Source organism: Mirounga leonina, unplaced genomic scaffold (genome assembly GCF_011800145.1).
Source record: "Mirounga leonina isolate KUSES-001 unplaced genomic scaffold, KU_Mleo_1.0 Mir_172, whole genome shotgun sequence".
Classification (NCBI taxonomy): domain Eukaryota; kingdom Metazoa; phylum Chordata; class Mammalia; order Carnivora; family Phocidae; genus Mirounga; species Mirounga leonina.
The window spans coordinates 13,690,347-13,714,690 of NW_023270442.1; the positions used below are offsets into that span (position 1 = coordinate 13,690,347).

General features: G+C 48.9%; 1 protein-coding gene across 1 annotated transcript in view; it reads left to right on the top strand.

The window, feature by feature from the left end:
- Positions 1-4,848: 4,848 nt before the first annotated feature.
- Positions 4,849-24,344, top strand: part of IFNGR2 (interferon gamma receptor 2) — a 28,592-nt gene continuing 9,096 nt past the window's right edge. Inside the window, exons 1-3 of the mRNA XM_035017621.1 lie at positions 4,849-5,064; positions 15,348-15,480; positions 21,628-21,830. Of these exons, the coding sequence (XP_034873512.1) occupies positions 4,980-5,064; positions 15,348-15,480; positions 21,628-21,830 (421 nt within the window). The 5' untranslated portion in view covers positions 4,849-4,979. The remainder of the gene's footprint in view (positions 5,065-15,347; positions 15,481-21,627; positions 21,831-24,344) is intronic.

A 24,344-nucleotide genomic window follows, 5' to 3' on the forward strand; every position in this document is an offset into this window, starting at 1 on the left:
GATGCAGGGTGCTTTGTAGCTAGATGGGACTGGTCAAGAGCCTACCCCACCACCTGTTGGCTGTGCCTTTTGGGGGTATGATCAGCCAGCTTTGGGTCAGAGAAGCAGAAACACCATGTGGGCTGTGGGGTGTGTGTGTGATAGGAGTTTGACCCTGGGCAATCCCAGGGGTTGGCTACCCAGTGTGTCTGGGACTATTTTTCCTGTGTCTGGGGCTGGAGCCTACAGCTCTCAGGGCAGGTGGTGGGGAAGAGAAGGTTGGAGGGTGCAAGGACAAGCTGGAAACCAAAGCTGAGCTGGAACCACTGTCAGTCTCTCACCATCTCCAAGCCTCCAATTTGGACGACAGCACAGGTGTCCTGCAGGAAACTCTGGTGCCCTTTGTCATGGAGCTAAAACGCTCCTGGCCCAGGAGACAGGGAGGTGGTACAGAAGATCCAGCAGGAGCTGGGGGAGCCTCGGGCCTGCCTGTGGTCCCAACCATGCAGGATGTCAGCAGATAAGCCACAATGTTAGGAATTGCCGCAATGCCCCATGCCCTGCCCCAACCTCCTGAGAGTGAAGGAATATGGCTGCACTTTCTAAATCTTGTACAAAAATTCCTTCCTGTTAAGTACAAATGCCCATGCTAACTCGAAACTGCGCAGGAAGGGGAATTCTAGGAAATGCAGTTACAGCTTAGCTAAATTGACCCAATACGAATCCACCACAGGGCAAGTTACTTAATTCTTTGGGCCTCAGTCTCCTCATCTGTGAAATGGGAGTTAAACCCCTTAACTGTGAGGACTGAGTGCTACAACACATGGAGCAGCCCCCCTGGCCCTCAACCAATATTGGCTACTTTCTGCCATCCTTCAGCTACCCTCCTGAGGGAGATGAGGGGAGCTCCTCCAGATTATTAGCATAAGGAAAATGTTTCGAGAAGATTACCTGGTTAGAAGGTAGAAAATTAATGGAGAGGGAAGGAGGAATTTGGGTTTTGTAAGGCTGAAGTTTATATAATATTATTAATTATTATATTATTTATATTTACATGTTTATATTTTCTTTATATAATTATTTCTATATTAATATATTATTTATATCAATTATTATGTTATTACATAATATTATTAAAGAATACACAACTGGGGTGCCTGGGTGGCTCAGTGGGTTAAGCGTCTGCCTTCAGCTCAGATCATAATCTCAGGATCCTGGGATGGAGTCAGCGGGGAGTCTGCTTTTCCCTCTCCTTCTGTTCCTCTTCTCCCCACCTCCCCGCTCATGTTTTCTCTCTCTTTCTCTCAAATAAATAAAATCTTTAAAAAAAAAAATACACAACTAAGAATATAAAATAAGTACAAATGTATATACTTACAATGAGAAAATAAATCACAAGTTACAATTTTTTAAAGTTGCCAAATACCACTAACATTGAAAAATTCAGAAAAGTAAAATACCTGTATTAATTGTCTGTGCACCCCAATGTTTATAGCAGCAATGTCCACAATAGCCAAACTGTGGAAAGAGCCAAGATGTCCATCAACAGATGAATGGATAAAGAAGATGTGGTATATATATACAATGGAATATTATGCAGCCATCAAAAGGAATGAGATTTTGCCATTTGCAACGACGTGGATGGAACTGGAGGGTATTATGTTGAGTGAAATTAGTCAAAAAGAGAAAGACATGTATCATATGATCTCACTGATATGAGGAATTCTTAATCGCAGGAAACAAACTGAGTGTTGTTGGAGTGGGGGGTGGGGTGGGAGGGATGGGGTGACTGGGTGATAGACACTGGGGAGGGTATGTGCTGTGGTAAGCGCTGTGAATTGTGCAAGACTGTTGAATCTCAGATCTGTACCTCTGAAACAAATAATGCAATCTATGTTAAGAAAAAAAAAGAAGAAGAAGAAGGTAGCGGGAGGGGAAGAATGAAGCGGGGGAAATCGGAGGGGTAGACGAACCATGAGAGACGATGGACTCTGAAAAACAAACTGAGGGTTCTAGAGGGGAGGGGGTGGGAGGATGGATTAGTCTGGTGGTGGGTATTGAGGAGGACACATTCTGCATGGAGCACTGGGTGTTGTGCACAAACAATGAATCATGGAACACTTCATCTAAAACTAATGATGTAATGTATGGGGATTAACATAAGAATAAAAAAAATTAATTGTCTGACTCTCTAATACCCTTTTATGTACGTCTTTGTGTAATCTTTGCATCTACGTATGACGACAACCTTTTGTAATATGCGCCGTATCAAGAACAGAAAGTTAATTCAGTCTTTCTTCTAGAATGATTTATCTAAGTGTTCATTACTAACAGTTTAGAAGAGTTTCTTTTGGGGCGCCTGGGTGGCTCAGTTGTTAAGCGTCTGCCTTCGGCTCACGTCATGATCCCAGCTACGCAGGAGGCCTGCTTTTCCCTCTCCCACTCCCCCTGCTTATGTTCCCTCTCTCACTGTCTCTCTCTCTGTCAAAAGATAAATAAAATCTTTAAAAAAAAAAAAAAGAAGAGTTTCTTTTGACCTGACCATTTGTTGCTGATACATAGTATCAAAACAGTTCTCAAAAAAAAAAAAAAAACACCACAGCCTCCCCAGCACCACCCTGTAGGAGAAGTGCGTTAAAGGAGAAGTCACAGAGGGGAGAGACAGAGGTCCTAACAATTGTGGCTAAAATCTCTTACTTTGCAGATTTTGGAGAAGCATGTGACCATGTGAACACGGTGAGGGCAGCCCCTTCCATGATAGTGGAAGAGGTTGTGCAAGGGGTGGGGGGCTGGGGTTAGGCTTTCGGTAGTTTCACAGTAACTCTGCCTCCAAAAGGGAGAAGCTGCAGAAAGGAACCCACATACACGTTATATGCAATAACTGAGGAGTTGCATGATGCCCTGGGGGCTATATATGGAACCAAAGGACAGCAGCGGATGCTTAGGCATTTTTCACAAGAAATGCAACAGGATTGGCTTCTTGTTCTGTTTAGGTGGAGGATCTCCGTGAAGTCACAGTCATCTTGCGAGTACCTCAAAAGTAAAAGTCTTCCAGCCAGGAGGAACAGGAAAAGGAAAATGCCAAACACCGAGAATTGGCCTTTCCACGGTGATCACGCCTGCTCGGCAGTTACTTGCTTTGGGAATATTGTGTGTTTAAGGTACCAGCAGGGTGCCCGGCTCAGCAGCACCCTGGGCATGCTCCTTTACTCTGCCACGGGCTGCTGTAAGGAAAACGTAAACCCTCTAAGTTTTAGCAGGGAAGAGCTCTGGAAGGAGATTGTCCAGGAAGAAACAGGGATGGGGGGGGCGGGTGTTACCATCTCCTCCCCCACCCTCCCCCCATCCCCCCACCCCCCCCACCCCGCCCTCAAAAACCGTTGTCCCTGCCTCTGAGAACTCTACATGGGGAGAGATCACAAGCGCTCCCTGGCCTTGGCTGAGATGGATGCATGCCTGTCCTTCTCTTTAATATGATTTTTTTTCTTGATTATGAAAGTAAAATATGCCCTATGGGGGGGGAGTATAAAAAAAGAAAACCGTTACCATTCATAATCCCACTACCTACTGTATGTATTTTGGCATGTTTCCTCCAATCATTTTCAATGCGCAAGGATTCTGACTTACATTCACTTTTTTCACTTAACATAGAAACATGTCTCTGTGTCTTGAAAAACTCACTCAAAGCATCATTTGGATAACAGCTAGATATTTCGTCACATATTTTTACAACAGTGACCAATTTCAAGAGTTCTACAGAAATAATCATAATCATAATAATGCAAGAAGTTGGGGGAGCCTGGCCCGCTCAGTCGGTACAGTGGGAGGACACTCTTGATCTTGGGGGTTGTAAGTTCTAGCCCCACATTGGGTGTAGAGATTACTCAAAATTAAAAAAAAAAAAAGTAAGTAAGTAAGATAAAATGTAAGAAGTCCAAAAGTAAAGCCGTGTGTTGCCAAATACTGTGCTGCCAAGTAGCCCTCCTAACTGGACCTTGATGACCCTATTCTTTAACTCCCTTCTTTGGCTCTTTCCTTCCATGCTCAGCTGGGTTTATGGCCCATCTTGGGAGAACCCAGAAGACCCAGATCCTGGCATCAAACTGGAGGCTCAGGCTGGGAGAGTAGGCCACCCCGGCCCCACCCCACCCCACCCCTCTCCCCCGGCTCCTGAGGTTACTTCCTCATTCACTTCCGTGCCCAGACCAGGGCCAGACCCACACGCCATCCTGAAATGGACGTTTCTCTCTTTCCCTCTGCGTTCGTTGCTCTGTGCCCACTGGTCCCCAAAGCCCCACACCTTTCTTCACCCAGGCCCTTTCTAACCACTGTACCCTTAAACCTGTTTTCAAAAAAGATTTGAAAGCGTAATGTGTACGTTAGAGGCTAAGGAAGCAAAGTTTAAACTAAGGGAGGAATCGTGTGACTCGACGCATCTGGGAGCAGCAGGACCAGAGCGGCTGATGCGGCGCGGGTGGGGGTGGAGCGGGCGCGGAGGTTCGTCGGCTCCGCAGGAGGCCCAGGCGGGCCTGGGGCTTCGGGGGTCTTCCCAGAAGGGTCGCAAGCCCCAGAAGGTGGGCGTCTGGCGGGGTTCCCGCTCTGCCCCTGATCTCTGCGGGTCCCAGGCAGCCCGCTCCGCGCTCGCGCTCGGGGAGGCCGGACGCAGAGCCCGGGGTCTGGGCCGCTCCGGGCGCTCCAGGCAACGGGCCCCAGGGGGGGGGGGGGTGACCGCGCGGGTCGGGGCGCCGGGAAAGTCCCGAGGCCTGCGGGGCGGGGTCGGGGCGCGGGCGCCGGGAGGGGCCGGCCTGGGCGCGGCGGCCGAGCCGGGCTGTCCCGCCGCCCCGGGCCGCGCCGCCGCCGCTCGGGAAGGGGCGGGCCCCGCGCGCCCTGCGCTCGCCATGGCCGCCCGGGCGGCGACGTGAGCCGCTCGGCGGACCCCGCGCCGGGGCCGGGCCGTCCCCAAAGCCGCCGCCGAGCCTCCGGCGCCAGAGCCCCGGGCCATGCGGCCGCCTCCGTCGCTCCTGTCGCTGCTGCTGCCGCTGCTGTTGCTGCTCGGCGGCCGCGCCGCCGCCGCGGCCCTGGCAGGTAAGCCCGGCCTGGGGAGGCGTCGTCGCGGCGGGTTGCGACCCGAGGGGTGCCCCGCGCGGGTGAGGGGTGCGAAGAGCCCGCAGTGGAGGCGGGGGAGGGGCGGCTTGCGCGAAGCCTGACGTGGGTGTGGGGTGTGGGCTGGCCGGCCGGGAATTCCGGGCAGTCCCTGGGCGGGGAGCCCGCGGGCTCCCGAGCAGCCGCGGGACGGCGGTCGGTCCTCCCGGCGCCCGCGCCCCGGATCACCCCTTCGAGGCCCGAGACGCTGCCTCTGCCCCTGCGTGACTCGGGACACTCTGCGGCTCGTCTTCTCCCACCCCCGCGCCGCCGCTCCCTGCAGCCGAGCGCGGCCGAGGTCCGCGAATGTCTCCGCGTGAACAAAGGAAGAGCGACTGCAAGGCTCGGGAAAGGGCCGCCTCTGCCCGCCACACGTTCTTCATCCTGGCCTGGCTGACCGCAGCCCCTGCTTCCCCCGGGGCCTGAGTTAGAAGCGGGGCCCAGGCCTTCCTTCCCTGCAGCTGCGTGCGGCGGAGGCTGGAAAAGTGACTCTGACTGGGGCGGGGGTGCGTTTGCTAGTGAGTGTGAGAGTCCAGATGCTCCTTTTCCTAGGATCGGACAGATGGGGGGTGGGCAGCACTCAGGGCAGGACTCAGAAATGCTCGGACCCCCAGTCGTGTTGGTGTTGATGGCAGGGAGTCAACTGGAACCAGACTTTTAATCCCAGCTCAGCTCCCATCCAGACAGTGCCTTCCCTGGGTCAGCCTCCTCCTTTCCTCTGACACTAATCGCCCATACTTATAAGCCAAATTTAAGAACTCCAAGAAAAGAAAAGAAGAAGGAAAAGAAAAAGGAAAGAAGACCTCAGTGAGGAAGTGTTTTGCTGGTTCTTTCTCAGGGACAGACTGTGGTAGGTTGGGGAGCTCTCAAATAGTCTCAAGAATTGAGAAGTTTTCACCCATGTGAAGCTCAGGGTGTGGTTTAGATTTGTTTCTTCTGCCAACATCACTTAGAAAGGTCCTTAAATTCCATAGCTCCTTGATAAGGGGAGCCTTGCAGATGAAGATGTGTGCTCCCGGCCAAATGGTTGTTTTCCTTTGAGACAGATGGATTTGAATCCTGACTTCACCTCTCCCCAGCTTCAAGTCTTGAGCAATCTCTGTTCTGCCCTCCCTGGGCCTCCTTCAGTTGGGATCTGGGCTTTGGCAAAATGTTGGTAACTGCCTGAGCTGGGTGATGGCTTAGTGCTGGTTGGTTACTTTATATTAGTGCTACCCCTCACTGGGGGGGAGGGGGGGTCTATGCAGCATTTGTGACTTGTCTGCCATGAGTCCGACTGGGAGAGAAATATTTAGAAACTTTGCAATTTGACATTGCCCCAACAGCTGAGGCCATGCCCCTCTTTCTAGTAATTATCTTTTATTGTCTTTTACTGAAGTTTGGGTCAGTGTGATGCATGAGAAATAAACTGGTGTGGGGGCACCTGGGAGGCTCATTTGGTTAAGCATCAGACTCCTGATTCAGCTCAGGTCATGAGATCAAGCCCCATGTCAGCTCCCCTGGGCGTGGAGCCAGTTTAAGATTCTCTCTTTCTCTCTTCTCTCTCACCCTCGCCCTCTGTCGCTCCCCCCCCCCCCCCCCAAAAAGAAGAAGAAAGATAGAAACTGGTCCTTCATCACAGATCCTTTGAAAATAGCACCATGTTATACTAATCTCTTTTGTGACTACTTGAAATTTTTTTTGTAATAAACCATTAAAAAAAACTAACTGGGATATTTTTAAGAGAAACTATGTTAGTCAAAGCACAGAGTGGAACTATTAACAATGGTTACATGGTAAATGGGTAGTAGAAAAATTTCCACGCTTTTTCATAATTCACAATTGTCCTTCAGTAATTATGAGGTTGCTTTTATGGTTAGAAAAAAAATAAGTGTTGGCAGCAAATTTTTAAGAAGGAAAACTTCTAATATCTACCCCTTAGAGTTGTATGTTAAGGATAACATACATAAGGGCGCCTGGGTGGCTCAGGTCATGATCCTGGAGTCCCGGGATCGAGTCCGCATCGGGCTCCCTGCTCGGCGGGGGGTCTGCTTCTCCCTCTGACCCTCCCCCCCTCATGCTCTCTCTATCTCATTCTCTCTCTCAAATAAATAAATAAAATCTTAAAAAAAAAAAAAAGGATAACATACATAAAATATTGGACCTGATCTAAATTGTAGTGTAGGGGAGGGAAACTTTTCCTTTCTTGCCTTCTAGGTTCTTCCACTGGTCTAATAATTAAGTTGACATGAGACAGAGTAACAGGAGAAAAACAGATTTAATTTTGTACCTATAGGAGCTTATAAAAATATAAGACTCAAAGAAGTGACCAAAGAAAGCAGCTTTCATACCTTTTAGATATAGAAACAATGATTTGCAGAGATTTAACCAAACAAGGGGATTTGAATTTGGGGTCTCAAATGAATGAAGAAGTAACAAAGTTTGTTTATACAGCCTTTTCAGCCTTGAATCTCCTATCTCTGAGTAAAGATGCCCTTTACCCTCCTGGTATAGGGAGGATACCTTCACAGGAGAGATTTATTTCCTGCTTTTAAGGGGATAAAGGAAAATCAGAGTGTCCTTCTTGCACCGACTGTTTTTTAAGTAACTTTAATTCCAAATAATTAATATGCAAAAAAAAAAATCAACATGCCAAAGTGACATATTTTGGGGTTGCATATTTTGCTCCCCTCAGTAGTAATGCTTTAAGAGGTGGCCATTTGCTTTAGATTAAAAATTAATCAACTCCACTAAAGTGCAGTAAATCAACTGTCTCTCTGGCCATTTACCTGAATGTTGAAGAATTGAGGCTTCTCTTTGTATTTGTACCTGCTGCTTAGTTTTGCAGTAGATTGGAAAGGTACTTGTGCCTTAGAATTTTACTACCATGATTTGCTAACTTGACCAATTAAAGCTTCTTCGAATGCGAAGAGAGACCACTGAGAAAGATAGTAAATGCCCAACAACCTGAAAACCATTGCAAATGTTAATGTGCATTAAGTAACTCTTTTCTTTTAAGATTTATTTATTTTCGAGAGAGAGTGCAGGGGGAGGGGCAGAGGGAAAGAGAGAGAGAGAGAGAAGCAGACTCCCCGCTGAGCACGGAGCCTGACATAGGACTCAATCTCACAACCCTGAGATGGTGACCTGAGCCAAAATCAAGAGTTGGATGCATAACTGACTGAGCGACCCAGACACTCCTGCATTAAGTAACTCTTATTTGCCCATAATCTCAACAGTTAAAACTCCTAAGTAGCTGACATGTTTGGGGGCAAACTAAAAATGATAGTAATAGCATGTATTAGGCCACTCTTCTAGGTCAGACAAGGTTTTATAAACATTCTCTGTCTTTATTTTCTCCACCATTCTTTTCAAGTAGGTAATAGCCCCATCTACTCTCAAGGAAACAAAATTGTCCTTTATAGGAAGAGACAAATGGTCTAGGTAAATAAGCTGATGTTGAGGATTTACTGATCAGAGCAACTTCCTGGTTACGGCTGAGGATTCAGGGATTGTTTTTTGACTTCTCCTCACCTGCAAGGTCATTGATGTTCATCATAACGCCCCATCCATGGAGGGGTCTTTGGATGTCAAGATTAAATGATTAATTTTAATGTTAATTTATTTTAATGTACTTCATTATCTGTGTGTGATGTGTAGGGTTTTTTAAAAAGATTTTATTTGTTGTATTTGAGACAGAGCAAGGGAGCGAGAGAGAGAGAGAGAGAGAGAGCATGAGTGGGGATGGGTGAGGGGTAGAGGGAGAGGGAGAAGCAGACTCCCCACTGAGCAGGGAGCCCGACGCAGGGAGCCAAGGAGGGACTCAATCCCAGGACCCCAGGATCATGACCTGAGCCGAAGGCAGATGCTTAACCAACTGAGCCACCCAGGCGCCCCTCTGTGCGTGATGTATGTTAACCAAACTATCCTTTTGAGACCCAGGATAGCCTATTCTTAAGGTGAAGTCTCAAATGCCTGGAGTCCAGGGTGGATCAGAGGTCATGGGCAGGGCAGGAAGGGGGCACAGGAGGAGCTGTAGTCACGAGAGGCAGAGGACACTCCACACAGGTGATCCCTACATTATCTCTTCTTACCATTGATAGTTTATGAGGATTACCCCAAGGGCATGGAGAGGGGAGGGGAAGTGGAACTTTGTACCCCCTACTATTACTATGAGCTTTTATCTTGTAGGAGCTGGGTGTCATTAAAGCTCTGGTGTCCCCCTCCAGGGACCATATTAGTGCCTGTTATAACAAATCACCGCCAACTTAGTGCCTTAAAATAGCAAGAGAATTTATTATCTTACAGCTCTGGAGGTCAGAAGCCAGATGCTGGTTCCATTGGGCTAAAATCAAGGTGTCAATAAGGATACGTTCCTTTCTGGAGGTTCTAGGGGGAGATTCATTGACTTGCCTTCTCCAGCTTCCAGAGAAACACTGTTGTGATGACATGGGGTCCACCCAGCTATTTGAGGATAAGCTCCCTATTTTAAGGTCTTTTGATGAGGAACCTAAATTCTGTCTACAACCTCAGTTCCCCTTTGCCATGTAACCTAATATAATCACAGGACACAGACATCTTTGGGGGCCACTATTCTGCCTACATCGGAGTCAGACCATTGATACAGTGCTCAGCACAGGGCTCAGCGCCCTGTTGCAGGTCCCTGAAGGCAGAGTCTGGGTGACTGGTTGTTGCTCACCACCTGTGCAAGCAGCCACATCATGAGGAATCAGGACACCCTGAAACAGTCACGTCTTAGAAATTTACTTAGACAGCAGTGTCTAATTTGCCTTTCATTTGTGCTCTTGCATTTGCCCCTCACTACAACTCCAGGAGAGATGGCATTGTTCCACGAATCAGGAGGAAACCGAGGCTCAGCTGGGTTGTTGGCAGGGTCTGTGGCTGTAGGTCGCAGGATCAGCCTTCCAGCCTAAGCCCTTTGTCCATAAGTTTGGTTCTCTTCCTACTGAGCCTTTATGGACACCTTTGACAGCAGGCACTATGACCCTAAGAATGCTGACTCTTTGGAGCCAAACAGATAAGTCACAGCCCAGCGTTGTCCACCCACTCCCTGACGCAGCAGAGACCAGACAAAAGGGAGGAACTTAAGCATAAAGCAAGGAAGGAAAAGGGGAACCTAAGCTCTGCCTGGTTTTCCAGTGGATGAATGCACCACTGAGGACAAGAAGTTGGTTATGTAATCTCTGAAGGTGAGCACGCTGCTGGGCTTCAGGCCAGTCATTCCCCAGATCCTGAGTGCCTGCTATTCCATGCAAGGGGGGAGGGGAGGGGTAAAACGATCCCCAAATCCAACAAGACCCAGCCTTCCTGGAGCTCCCCACTCTCGTGTTCAGGGAGACTGTGGATAAACTGCTGGCAATGAGGAGAGGCACGGATCACAAGGTGCTTGCCCTGTCCTCAGCCCCGAGCATGAAACTAACTCATTCTCTCCTCATAACAACACCATGAAGTCTGTACTGTACCCATTTTACAGATGAGACAGCTGGGGCACAAAGAAGTTAAACAACTTGCCCAAGCCCCTAAGGAGCGTGCATATTTGAACTCAGGCAATCTAGTTCTGGAATCCATGCCCCTAAGCACCGTGGTGTAAACAAAGGACCCAGGTGGTGAACAAGCACCATGCAGACGAGTCAGGCAGGGACAGGGAACCCCGCACCCTGGGCATTTTACACAGGAAACCACTCTAGTAAGAGCAGAGACCTGAGGGAGGAGGGGAGAGAGCTGTGGCATAGCTGGAAAGAAGGTTCCACAGAAGGAGCGGCAAGGGCAGGCTCTGAGTTTCCCAGGAACAAGGAGGGCTCCGTGGGGGCCATAGTGGGTGAGGCAGTTCAAGGACAGGCCTTCTGAGAGATGCAGAGGGCAGTGTGATGAGGCAGTTGCTAATGAGTGGGCAGTCTTTGGTGGTTCATTGTGAAACCCTCAGTTATAAGACTGTTATTGTCTCTGAATGTGGTAAGACAGGGGATTCCAGGAAAGTCAAATGTCAGAGTAAAACTGTGGATCAGCTCCCCACACCAGGGGAAAACGGAAGCTGAAGAAAGTAGAGGGCTCATCTGGAGACTCCACGTTTATGGGGAAGCCTTTCTTCTGGGCCACCTGTCAGTTGGGGTGGAAGTCCACTCTTCTTGGTCGGCCCGTTGGTGCTTCCTTCCTTAGCTGAATGTCTGGATCTGGGAGATGGGGGTACCAGGAGACGGCTCCTCCCCAGAGACGGGATGGTGAAGGGCACTGTGGCAGGCAAAGTATGGTCCCCAAAGAGATCCACATCCTAAGCCACAGAGCCTGTGGCTGTGTGACCTCACATGGCAAATGGGACCTTGCAGGTGTGACCAGGGATCCTGAGATGGTGAGATGACCCTGGATGGTAGGGCTCCGTGGGCCCAGTGTCATCATAAGGGTCCTCGAAGAGGGAGGCAGGAGAGTCAGACCAGAGTGGTGACATCATGAGAAGGAATCGGCCCTGTCTCTTCAATAAATGGTGCTGGGGAAACTGGATAGCACCATGCAGAAGAATGGAACCGGACCGCTTTCTTACACCACACACAAAGATAAACTCAAAATGGATGAAAGATGTGAGAGAGGAAACCATCAAAATCCTAGAGAACACAGGCAGCAACCTCTTCGAACTTGGCCTCAGCAACTGCTTGCTAGACAGGTCTTCAAAGGCAAGGGAAACAAAAGCAAAAATGAACTATTGGGACTCCATCAAGATAAAAAGTTTCTGCATAGCAAAGGAAACAGTCGATAAAACCAACAGGCAGCCTCCGGAATGGGAGAAGATATTTGCAGATGACATAGCTGATAAAGGGTTAGTATCCAAAATCTATAAAGAACTTACCAAACTCAACACCCAAAAAACCAAATAATCCAGTTAAGAAATGGGCAGAAGACATGAATAGACATTTTCCAAAGAAGATGTACAGATGGCCAACAGACACATGAAAAGATGCTCAACATCACTCATCATCAGGGAAATGCAAATCAAAACCACAATGAGATACCACCTCACACCTGTCAGAATGGCTAAAATTAACAACACGGGAAACGACAGGTGTTGGCGAGGATGCAGAGAAAGGGAAACCCTCTTACACTGTTGGTGGGAATGCAAACTGGTGCAGCCACTCTGGAAAACAGTGTAGAGGTTCCTCAAAAATTAAAAATAGAGGGCACCTGAGTGGCTCAGTCAGTTGAGCATCCAGCTCTTGATTTTGGCTCAGGTCATGATCTCAGGGTCGTGAAATTGAGCCCCACGGGTGCCTGGGTGGCTCAGATGGTTAAGCGTCTGCCTTCGGCTCAGGTCACGATCCCAGGGTCCTGGGATCGAGTCCCGCATCGGGCTCTCTGCTCCTTGGGAGCCTGCTTCTCCCTCTGCCTCTCTCTCTCTCTCTGTCTCTCATGAATAAATAAATAAAATCTTTAAAAAAAAAAAGAAATTGAGCCCCACATTGGGCTCCGTGCTCTGCACAGAGTCTGCTTGGGATTCTCTCTCTCCCTGTCCCTCTTGTCTCTCCCTCTGCTCTCTCTCTCTCCCTCCCTCTCTCTCTCAAATAAATAAAATCTTTTTTAAAAAGTTAAAACTAGAACTGCCCTATGATCCAGCAATTGCACTACTAGGTATTTACCCAAAGGATACAAAAATACAGATTCTTATGGGCACATGCACCCCAGTGTTTATAGCAGCACTATCAACAATAACCAAACTATACAAAGAGCCCAAAGGGCCATCGACTGATGAATGGATAAAGAAGATGTGGTATAGCCATACAGTGGAATATTACTCAGCCATCTAAAAGAATGAAATCTTGCCATTTGCAACAATGTGGATCTAGTTGGAGTGTGTTATGCTAAGTGAAATAAATCAGAGAAAGACAAATACCATATGATTTCACTCGTGTGGAATTTAAGAAACAAAACAGATGAACAAAGGGGAAGAAAAAAAAGAGAGAGAGAGAAACCAAACCATTAGAGACTTTTTTTTTTTTAAAGATTTTATTTATTTATTTGAGAGAGAGAGAATGAGAGACAGCACGAGAGGGAAGAGGGCAGAGGGAGAAGCAGACCCCCCGCTGAGCAGGGAGCCCGATGCGGGACTCGATCCCGGGACTCCAGGATCATGACCTGAGCCGAAGGCAGTCGCTTAACCAACTGAGCCACCCAGGCACCCCCACCATTAGAGACTCTTAACAATGGAGAACAAACTGAGGGTTGATGGAGGGAGGTGGGTGGGGGATGGGCTGATGGGCATTAAGGAGGGCACTTGTTGTGATGAGCACCGAGTGTTATACGTAAGTGATGAATCACTGAAGTCTACTCCTGAAACCAATATTGCACTGTATGTTAACTAACTAGAATTTAAATAAAAATTTAAAAAGGAGTACCTGGTTGGCTCAGTCGGTTAAGTGTCTGACTCTTGATTTCGGCTCAGGTCGTGATCTCGGGGGTCGTGGGATCAAACCCATGTCAGGCTCCGTGCTCAGTGCAGAGTCTGCTTGGGTTTCTCTCTCCTCTCCCTGTGCCCCTCCTGCTTGTGCTCTCTCTATATAAAATAAATGAATAAATCTTCAAAAAAAAATTTTTTTTAAGAAAAATAAATAAATGGGTAGTCACTTAAAAAAAAGACAGAGAGAGAGAAGGAATCAGCCCATTGTTGCTGGGGGAAGGAGTCAGAGCCGAAGAATGTGGGCTGCTTCTAGAAGCTGCCTGAGGCAAGGAGCCATTTCTCCCCCAGAGCTTCCAGGAGGAACCCAGCCCCGACCACACCCTGACGTTAGCCCAGTGAGACCAGTTTCAAACTTCTGATCTCCAGAACTGTAAGCGATCAAGCTGGGTTGTTTTAAGACGCTAAATCGGCGCTACTTCATCTCAGCATCCATAGGAAACTGATAGGAAAGTAAAAGGAGGTGTCTGAGACTCTGACTCTGACCAGTGCCCGGCCCTAAGGAAGCCCTCCCCCGGGGGGTGGGGGGTGCTGCACCTTGCTCCCAGCAGCAGGCCTCCAGTCCGCACAGCAGCCTCAGTGAGCCAGATGGGCCTGCCCAGCAGAACAGCCTCCCTCCAGACGGCCCCAGCCTGCCTGCCTTTGGCCCTGGTGTGAACTGGCAGAAGTGTTGGTTAGCCGGTTGAATAAGGAACTGGAACGAAGGTCCTCCTGAGCTCAGAGCTGTGGAGACAGTGGGCCTTCTGGAAGTAAACAAGTGGCCACAGACTCTTGGTAACGCGCCTTTCAGAAGAAGAGCTGGCCACCATTCCCGGAGATTGGATGTGCTTACCGAAAACATGGTTTGAATTTCCTGCTCTGAATTCTGGAACAGCAGGTTCCAGAACCTTTCTTTCCACCTCCTGGGCATTTTCTCATTCGTCTTTCAGTCTCAGAGAGAGGCCCATCGTGATCGTGTTTTCTTGCAAGAGAAGAGGCTCCTGCGCTTGTGGTCCCCAGCCCTGTCCTGTGAAGTGCCTGCTTGGGTTGTGCCTCCCAGGTCACCCCAGGACGGGGCTCTGACCTTGGTGGTGGATCCCCAGGGGCGGGTGTGATTTGGCTGTTCGTGGATTTCCTGGTCTGGGGGTGGGCCTGGGGATCTGCATTTTAAGCGGGACCTTGGTGATTCTGATACTGGGGGTCCTTGGGAAACACTGCAACTCTTTACGAAGCCCAAAGGACGTGTCTCACCCTCCACGTGCCTTTGGGCTTTGCACACCTGGTGTGGGGCGTGGGCGTGTGAGTGTGTGCACGTGTGTGGAAGTTTACCAGGCCCTCCCTTGGTACCAGTGCATGTCTGGGGTGAATGCCTGTCCCGTGGCCACCAATTCAATGTTCACTTAGGGACTGTATGGTTATTTAGCCCTTATTCCTGAAGAAGACAGTGGGGCCCAGACTGTCAAGTTAACCTGCCCAGCCGCACCTGCTTATTAGAGATAGAACACGAATTCCAGTCGAGCCGGACTCTGGCACCCGGGCCCCGTTCAGAAGAACTGGAATCTGCAGGCCCCAAGCCTCTCTTTCCTTCCATGGACGGTGTAGCTGGTGCCATATTTAGTGAAAGGTGGGGGTGAGGGGACATGCCTGGAGACCCTGGTAATAACCATTCCTGTACTTTGACAAGAACGGAGTTATGTGAATGGTTTGATGACGTGCATTTGAATATTGTTGTAATCAGATTTTCTCTTTCAACCCTCCCCCATTTCTCTCTCACCTCCGCCCCCTACTCTCACTCCCTGCCCCTTTCAAGACTCTCGCGCCCAGCTGCCAGCTCCTCGAAACCCGAAGGTTCACCTGTACAATGCTGAGCAGGTTCTGAGTTGGGAGCCGGGGTCGCTGAGCAATGACACAAGGCCGGTGGTCTACCAGGTGCAGTTCAAATAGTAAGCTGGATCTTTCTGTTGGCATCCTTACGGGGAGTGGTGCGGGGGGCTGGGGGCCAGCCGATCGGGCTTGCCTCTTGGCAGGATTGAGGGCAAATCCACTGGAAGCAGATATTTCTCTTGTACTTTTAAAATCTCGGAGGACAGGGCGCCTGGGTGGCTCAGTCGGTTAAGCGACTGCCTTCGGCTCAGGTCATGATCCCGGAGTCCCGGGATCGAGTCCCGCATCGGGCTCCCTGCTCAGCAGGGAGTCTGCTTCTCCCTCTGACCCTCCCCCCTCTCGTGCTCTCTCTTTCTCATTCTCTCTCTCAAATAAATAAATAAAATCTTTAAAAAAAAAAAATCTCGGAGGACAGAGATTTCACCACCTCCCACTCACACGAAGGCTTAGACAGTATTGGTGTCAGAGACTCGGCTGCCTCCCCACAGGGCTTCTTAGTTGGGCGGGGAGACTGTTCTCACTGGTTTCAGGAGAGGTGTGTAGAAGAGGGCTTCCTGTCTAGAAAGGGCAGGAGGCACCTTGTAGCCTTCATCTTCTTCAAGTTTGAAAACCTGGTTATCGAACTTTACGGGCCAGATTTGACCTACTAAGGAAAGTATTCACTTCATTACTACTAATTCTCGATTTCTAAAAGGGGTTTTCCATTTCACACATTCTTCTGGCCCCTCATTCTCTCGCTCACCCGCTTTCACAGTTTATCATCGCTCAGTGTGCAACAGAAACGCGTAAGGGAAAAAGAAAGGCAGAATCGAAGTCCTCCGTTGTTACGTGTTTACCTCGTTACATAGGTTAAGAGAAGACTAAGTTAAAATTATTGGCCGAGTCATTTTATATTACCAGTTACACAAAATTTAAGGAAATGGTAATGCTCAGTGCTTGGGAGAGTGTGGTTGATGGAGATCGTGCTGGGTGAGGACGCGTTCGCACAGCCCTCCAGCAGAGTCATCCACCATAGAGCTAGAGACACAGAAATGTCCACGTCACTTTCCCCCTACGCAGGTAATACAAGCCCCCTTCAGAAAAAAAAAAAAAATGGGGTCCCCGGGTGGTTCGGTCAGTTAAGCGTCTGACTCTTGGTTTCAGCTCAGGTCATGATCTCCCAGTTGAGGGATGGAACCCTGAGTCGGGCTCTGTGCTCAGTGCGTAATCTGCTTCAGATTCTCTCTCCCTCTCCCAAAACTCTCGCTCTCTCAAATAAATAAATAAAATCTTAAAAAAAAAAAAAAGGAAAGGAAAAAAAGCCACTGGTATTCGTGAAGATAGACATTGAAGTATAAATTCATGTCCATCTGCAGAAAAATGCCAAATTGTGTCATGTTAACTAGTAGTTGAACATTAGGCAACTATTAAAAAGGATAATCTGGTAGTGGTCGCAACTGTGTAAAATTTGGACCATATCTGTGGTCAAGAACAGGGAAGGAACCTGGAAAAATTACGGGCACTTCATTTGTAAGAGGAGTGCGTCTCCAGGTGACTTCTTTTTCACCTTTGAATGTCCATTGTAACAACATTTGCTTAATAAAAATCGATTCTAAACCAGGGTTTAGGGGTCATCTCTGAATTACATTTAGCTGTTCCTCAAATAAGTGCCAATAATCTATAGTAAGCAGACCAGTCCACGAGGACCAGCTATATAATTTGTGGGGCCCAGCACAAAATGAAAATGGTGCAAGGCCCCCTGTCCAGAATTACTGAGAACTTCAAGATGGCGACAGCCGAGCATCAAACTGAGTGCCTCCTCAGAGGGGGGCTTTGTGCCCCTCCATGGGTCACGAGCCCGAGAAGCTGGCCCTCCTCAGCATTCAGTAAACATGATGTCGTAGAACTAAACAAGATTTCGGTGACAGGAAGTCACAGCTGATATCCTGACTCACATCCCTTAGCCTTGAAGGGGGAAGTACATCTCTGGGTCGACAGAGTTCAAGAGATAGTAGAAATATTCCTTGAAGGCTTTGACAGTTTCCTTTCCCAGACTGACATGTTTACTTCGTTTCCCTTTTGGAAAGCATTTTGCAGGTGTTTTTTTCAGGATAGAGGTTGGTTTTGGTAAAAGAAACAAAGGATGGGGTGAATGTGAACGTCCTTCTTTGGAAAAGTTGAGGGGTAATGAGAAACTGAAACCAGGGCTGGTCTTGTTTTCTTTTCCAATCGCAGATTTGATGAGAGGCGGGCCTTTGCTCTTGTTTTGTTTTTAGAGACTTTTACATGTTTGGGACATTTTAGCGACATGAAATAATTTCATTTTGAGACTTGTGGGACTTAGAACTTTTCCATCCTGTTTCTCTACAGTAAAGCGTTACTGTAATTAGAAATGAAGGTGCCTGTTTTCTGACAGTACAGCAACCAAAGCCAAAATTACACTGAGCACTGTGGGAAAATGTCAAGTTTAAATCAGGGGTTGCAGAGAGTGTGGCCTTCAGGCTGTGTTTGACCCCCAGTGTTTAATTTTTTTTTTTTTCACTTAGTGCCAACATTAAAAAATCTGGAGATTTCACTTTGAGAAAACTTGACCTGACCAGCCCAGTCTTCTGAAAACGTTTTTTTATTTCATTTTATTTTTCTGATTTTAACAGCAACACGTGTTCTTTACAAAAAGGCTAGAACACCCAGAAAAGTAGAAAGAATAAAATTTAAACAACCTAGTGCTCTACAGCCCAAGAATAATCCCTGTTCTCCTTCTGGCGTATTTCTCTATAGACTTTTTTCTAAATGCATGCACTTGGTTTGAAAATGTGCTAGGGTATGCGTAAAAATGAAACAAAACTGGGGTTACGCTTTTGGGTGCTGCTTCCTTTTTTTTTTTTTTTTTCAAGATTTTTTAATTTATCTATTTGAGAGAGAGAGAATGAGAGACAGAGAGCACGAGAGGGAAGAGGGCAGAGGGAGAAGCAGACCCCCTGCCGAGCAGGGAGCCCGATGCGGGACTCGATCCCGGGACTCCAGGATCATGACCCGAGCCGAAGGCAGTCGCTTAACCAACTGAGCCAGCCAGGCGCCCCCCCCCCTTTTTTTTTTCAACCAAACATAGTTAAGTGTATGAGCACTTTTCCTCCTAATGGTCTCTGTGTAAACATTTTTACTGCTCATTTTATTAGATGATGCATCACACATGATGTATTTAACGCTTCCCCACTTGCGGGTGTAGACGGTCACCAGCTTGGGTCCTCGTACATAAATCATCTGATTGTTTTCTTCATTTGTAGCAGAGGGATTGCTGGGTCAGAGGGGACACTTGCCATTTTTGGAAGTGATCTAACAGAGGCCGAACAGTGAAGTCCATAGTCGCCCAGGTGTGGAACCTGGCACCATTTACATGGGGCTTCCTGGGCACCAGGTCCTGGCTCAGGCACTTTCCTAATGTCGGCTGGTGCAACCTTCATGATCCCTCGGGGAGGCAAATACCATAATTTATCCCCATTTTATAGATAAGGGACTAAGGAACAGAGAGGCAGGTGATGGGGATTTGAACCCAGGTCATCTGGCTCCAGAGTCCATGTGTTCAACCACCATGCTGTGCTCCCTCTCATGATGAGGGCTGCTTTCGAACTGAAATTCAGGGTCAGAGGCAGTCCATGATGGATACATGGTGAGGGGGCGCCCGCTGGACTGTCGGGGTGAGACTCGGCCACGCCCGGGCCACGACAGGAGGCCAAGTCTGGCGGTGGGCGGAGCCGTGCTCGAGGCCGGGGTCACTGAAGTGCGGCCAACATCATCCCCTTATTTACCTCCTTTGCGAAGAGAGGGGGAGGCGGCCTCCAGAACGCAGCTTCCTTTTCCGCACTTCCCCCTGAAACTGCTGTCATGGGCCAGCTGTCACTTAAATTGGGAGGGTTTGTCCCCCCTTAGGCCCCTTTGTGGAGAAACATTGTTCAAAAGCAGTTCTGAGACAGGGCCAAGGGTGGAGGAGAGGGGAGGATGGGGAACAGGAGTAGTCCATTCCCTGGTAAGTCGGGAAATGAGCCTTTGAAATGTGGGGAGCCTTTTGCCCAAGTTCAACAGCTGGGATCTGCAGGGGAGAAGGTTAGAGTATCTCTAAGTATCTGTATAACTTTTTAAAGATCGCTTACCCCTTCTAAAGCACACCCCTAATCTAAGACGGGGCTGCATGTGCTTAGGGGGATCCCCCTCCCCAGTAGAGTCTGGCCCCTGGGGCTTGGTGGTAATGTGAGTATGGCAGCATCTTCCACGGAAGCCACGGCCACGCATCTTGAAGTGGCCTTCATCTTGCCACTGGCCACTTTGACAGGGGAGTCTCCAGTCAGGGTCAAAGGCACCCTTAGAAGTGTGGTGTGTGAGAGCTGGTGGCAGGGATCCCCAGCCTCGTCTCTTCTGTCTCCCCAGCCTTGCTTTCTAGGCCAGAGCTGCTGTGGGGCACATAGCCTGTCTCTACAGAGCACACAGCCTACTGCCCCCCACTGAGGTCCCTAGCAGCCACCTCTCTGGTTTTTCTCAAGTCTGTCACCTAAGCACAGAGATTAAAGCTGGAGAGTAGAGTCCCATGTGGGGGTGTGGCATTGGGACTCTGGGGAATGCATTGTCATTTACAAGAATATGTGACCTCGTATTTAGCAGGGTTTTCTTTTTTTTTTTTAAAGATTTTATTTATTTATTTGACAGAGAGAGACACAGAGAGAGAGGGAACACAAGCAGGGGGAGTGGGAGAGGGAGAAGCAGGCTTCCTGCGGAGCAGGGAGCCCGATGTGGGGCTCGATCCCAGGACCCTGAGATCATGACCTGAGCCGAAGGCAGACGCTTAACGACTGAGCCACCCAGGCACCCCTTAGCAGGGTTTTCATACGGGTGATGCAAACTTTAAATGGGCAGCTGTGGGATAAAACAAACTCCACACCAGCAGGAAGCATGAGTGGGGTTTGTATGAACACGGTATCTTTCCTAAGACATTGGCTACAGAGGCTGAGTTTGAAGAATCAAAATCAGTTGCAGGACTGAATGGGAAATGTCTGATAAGAGACTTGCATCCAGAGTATATAAAGAACTCTTACAACTCAACAATTAAAAGGCAACCCAATTAAAATACAGAGAAAGGGTTTGAGTAGACAGTTCTCCAAAGAAAATATACAAATGGCCAATAAATACATAAAAAGATGCCCAACATCAATATTCATCAAAGAAATGCGAATTTAAGGGCGCCTGGGTGGCTCAGTTGGTTAAGCGACTGCCTTCGGCTCAGGTCATGATCCTGGAGTCCCGGGATCGAGTCCCACATCAGGCTCCCTGCTCAGAGGGGAGTCTGCTTCTCCCTCTCCCACTCCCCGTTTGTGTTCCCTCTCTCGCTGTGTCTTTCTCTGTCAAATAAATAAATAAAATCTTAAAAAAAAAAAAAAAGAAATGCGAATTTAAGACCACAGTGATCCACCACAGCACCACCACTAGGATGGCCATAATAAAATTTAAAAAAAAAAAAGGCATAATGACAAGTGTTGGTGAGGATGTGGAGAAATTGGAACCCTCATACATTGCAGCTGGGAGTGTAAAATGGTGCAGCCACTTTGGAAGACAGTTTAAAATAAGAGTTAGACCCATCAGTTCCACTCCTAGGCGTTCACCCCAGAGAATTGAGAAGTTATGTCCACAAAGAAATTTGCAAGTGAATATTTCGTAGCGTTACACACAACAGCGAAAAAGTGGGAACAGCCACCATGTCCAGAAACAGGTGAACAGAGAAACGGTATGTACTCTAAGTGTATGCTGGGATCGTGTTCGGCCCTCAGAAGGGGGCTACGGTATGACGCATCACGCCTGAAAACACGCCAGGTGGAAAGAGACAATCAGAAAAGACCATGCCGTCTATGAGCCCGTTTGTAAGAAATGTCCAGGAGAGGCAAATCCGTAGAAACTGAAAGTAGACAATTAATGGTCGCCCAGGGCTTAGGGGGTTAGGGCACAGTGGGGAGCAAGTGCTAATAGGTACGGGGTTTCTTTGGGGGACTGATAAAAGCACCCTAGAATTGATCATGGTGATGGCGGCACAGCCCTTCGAATCTGTACACTTTAACTGGGGTGGAGTCTTCGGTCTGCAAGTTGTATCTCAGGAAAGCTGCTTATTAAAAAATCGGCTCTGGGGAAACCGCTGGCTGTGGCAGAAGAGAGAAGTCCGTGAAGTGAAAGCCTTTTTTCCTTTGCAGCCCCTCTGACAGTAGGTGGTACGACACCAGGGACATAGGCGTGGACTGTATGAACGTCACCACGACGGAGTGTAACTTCACCCCAACCAGCCTGTCAAATGGTTTCCCACCACATTTCAACGTCTCTTTACGTGTCCGAGCTAAGTTGGAGGACCTGGTTTCCCCATGGCTGTCAGTGCCTTGGTTCCTGTACTATTGGAATGGTAAGAGAACTTGGCTGTAAAACTTCTTTATCATTTAGGCTTTCTTCACTTTACTCCTCACTGAGAAGTATGGATTCCATGCACCCCAGTCCTGTCTCTGACTCCGCATAGCCAGCAAACAGGTGGGTATGACGGTCAAACCCCAGGACTGAGCATGGAGGCTGGTGCTGGAGGAGTGTGATTTGCTAGACCAGGGGCTGGCAAACCACAGCCCGTGGGCCACATCCAGCCCACCAACCTGTTGTTGTAAATAAAGTTTTAGTAGAACACAATTTCACCGTCTTTTAATAACGTATGGTCTATGGATGCTTTGGGCCACAGCAATAGAGTTGAACAGTTGCAGCAGGGATTGTCTGGCCCGCGAAGCCTAATTTACCAAAAAAGCTTGCTGGCCTCTGGGCTGGATGGGACACTAGCATATTGGCTTCAGTGATCCCCCTCATCTCTTCTGACACAACTTCCTTTATGTTCAAGAAAGACTTTCATTCAGCCTTGAACAGTGCCTGGCACAGAGCGGATATGCCGGAAAGCTTGGTTGAATGAGCAGATGTGCTCCCGGAAATCGGAAGAGGGCGTAAGAATCGACAGATACTAGTTTGTACATTCGCTCCTTCCATGATTCATGTCTCACATGGTCAGCTGTGTCCCAGGTTTCTTCAGTGTTTATGGTTTAGGCAAACAAAGTATGGGATCCTGACTCAAACAGAAACAGAGGTAGAAGACAGCTGAGGAAGTTTGGTCACTGTGTAGCTATTTGATGATCTAGTAAGCGATTATTGTTAGTTTATCTTAGGTATTATCATGGTATTTTATGTTTTTAAAAGCGGGGGTCCTATCCTTTAGAGACACGTACTGGAGTTTTTACATGAGATGATGTGATGTTTGGGGTTTGTTCAAAATAATCCAGAGAGTGGGAGGGCTGAGGGAAAGGGGGATGAGAGGAACAAAATTGGCCATGACCTGACGGTGGGTACAAGCTGGGTGACAAGGACGTGAGTTGTTGTCTTGATCTGACCTCTCCTTCCTACGTGTTTGAGGTTGTCTGCAACAGGAAGCTAGGAAGAAAAATCAACAGTGTGTGCCAGGTGATGCAGGGATGGAAAGAGAAGACAGCGCAGTCCCCTCGAGCTGGGCATTTTCTGCGGACAAGTCACCTGTCCTTGCGCAGAGAACCAGCACACATCTGAGCTATGAAATGCCACCTAGGTGGGAACTAGCTAAGAAAGAAAGAGAAAGTAATGGTGGTCCCCGGGCCTGGCCCGGGAGAAGAGGAATGGGAATGGAAGCAGGGCCTGTTGTGGAAGTCGTCGGTCCGGTGCCGGGCATCGGCAGCCCCCCGTCCTCCCGGCCTGAGCCAGGCAGCAGCGTTCCCAGGTGGTCCCCGGCTCACTTGTAAAGTCAGGCGTCCTCAGACCCCATCCCTGTGTCCAACACTTGTGCAGTTGGGGTGCGTAACCAACACGAGGACGCTTCACTGAGCGTGTGCGGGGCGAGGAGGAGATGGCTGCAGGGGGCAGGCCAGGGCGTCACGTCGACCTAGGTTCAAATCCCAGCTCTGCCCCTTACTGGCTAGGACTCTGGGCCACTGCGATCACCTCTAGGCTTCTGTTTCTCCCTGTGGGAAACGAAGATGACCTTCTTGTTGCCTGGTGTACAATAAGAGCTTAGTCCATGGAAACTGCTATCAAGTCATCTACGGATAATTGAAACTCCCCTCAATGTGTTGAGAGAAGGCAGATTGTTTCCCCCTCGAGACACAGGCTCATTCCCCCTCAAAAAGTGCCTCATTGATCGAAAAGGGCTAAGAGCTGCAAGCATTTATTCACACTGTACATGAGACCCAAGAAACCCATGTCATAACCTCTTGGCACCTGTCACTTGGTATCAGATCCTGGATCCAGAACTCTCAGAAGGGCAGGTCTCTCCGCACAGACCTTCCAGGGACAAAGTGACTGGTCACAGCTGACACCCTAGCTTCCAGGCCACTCCCATGTGTAACTCACAGAAAAGTCTAGAGGACATGTCCTACAGAGGCGAGAGGCCTGAGGCAGGCGGCCGGGCCCTGCTGGTCAGCATCTGCGAGCAGGGATCACAAAAGCTTCTGGCCACCTGCAGCTAATCCGCTAACGTGGCTCCGGCTGGTGGGGGGCCAGGCCGGCCCGGTCTCTGTCTAGACCTAGTTCCTCCACCACAACCCATGAGACCGGAAGGCATGCTGCAAACCCTGCAGGGACCAGTTCCTTTCTCACAGAGTAGGGTGGCTCAACCAGATGCCAGAGCCTGGCCCAGCCGGGGGGAGCCCAGGCGAGAGCGCGGAAGGCATGAACAGCCACGAACACAACTGTTCACAGTGATCCGATCGCCTGCACGTGCAAACGGTGCATGAATGGGCCGCTCAGAACTCGTGGGATCCGAGCTATATTCAGTCTGAAGTGCTTGTTTGATACACGCTGGAACCCTTCCTTAACGCACTTCATGACTCACAGTCCTTGGTTGTCCCGTGAACTCTATGAA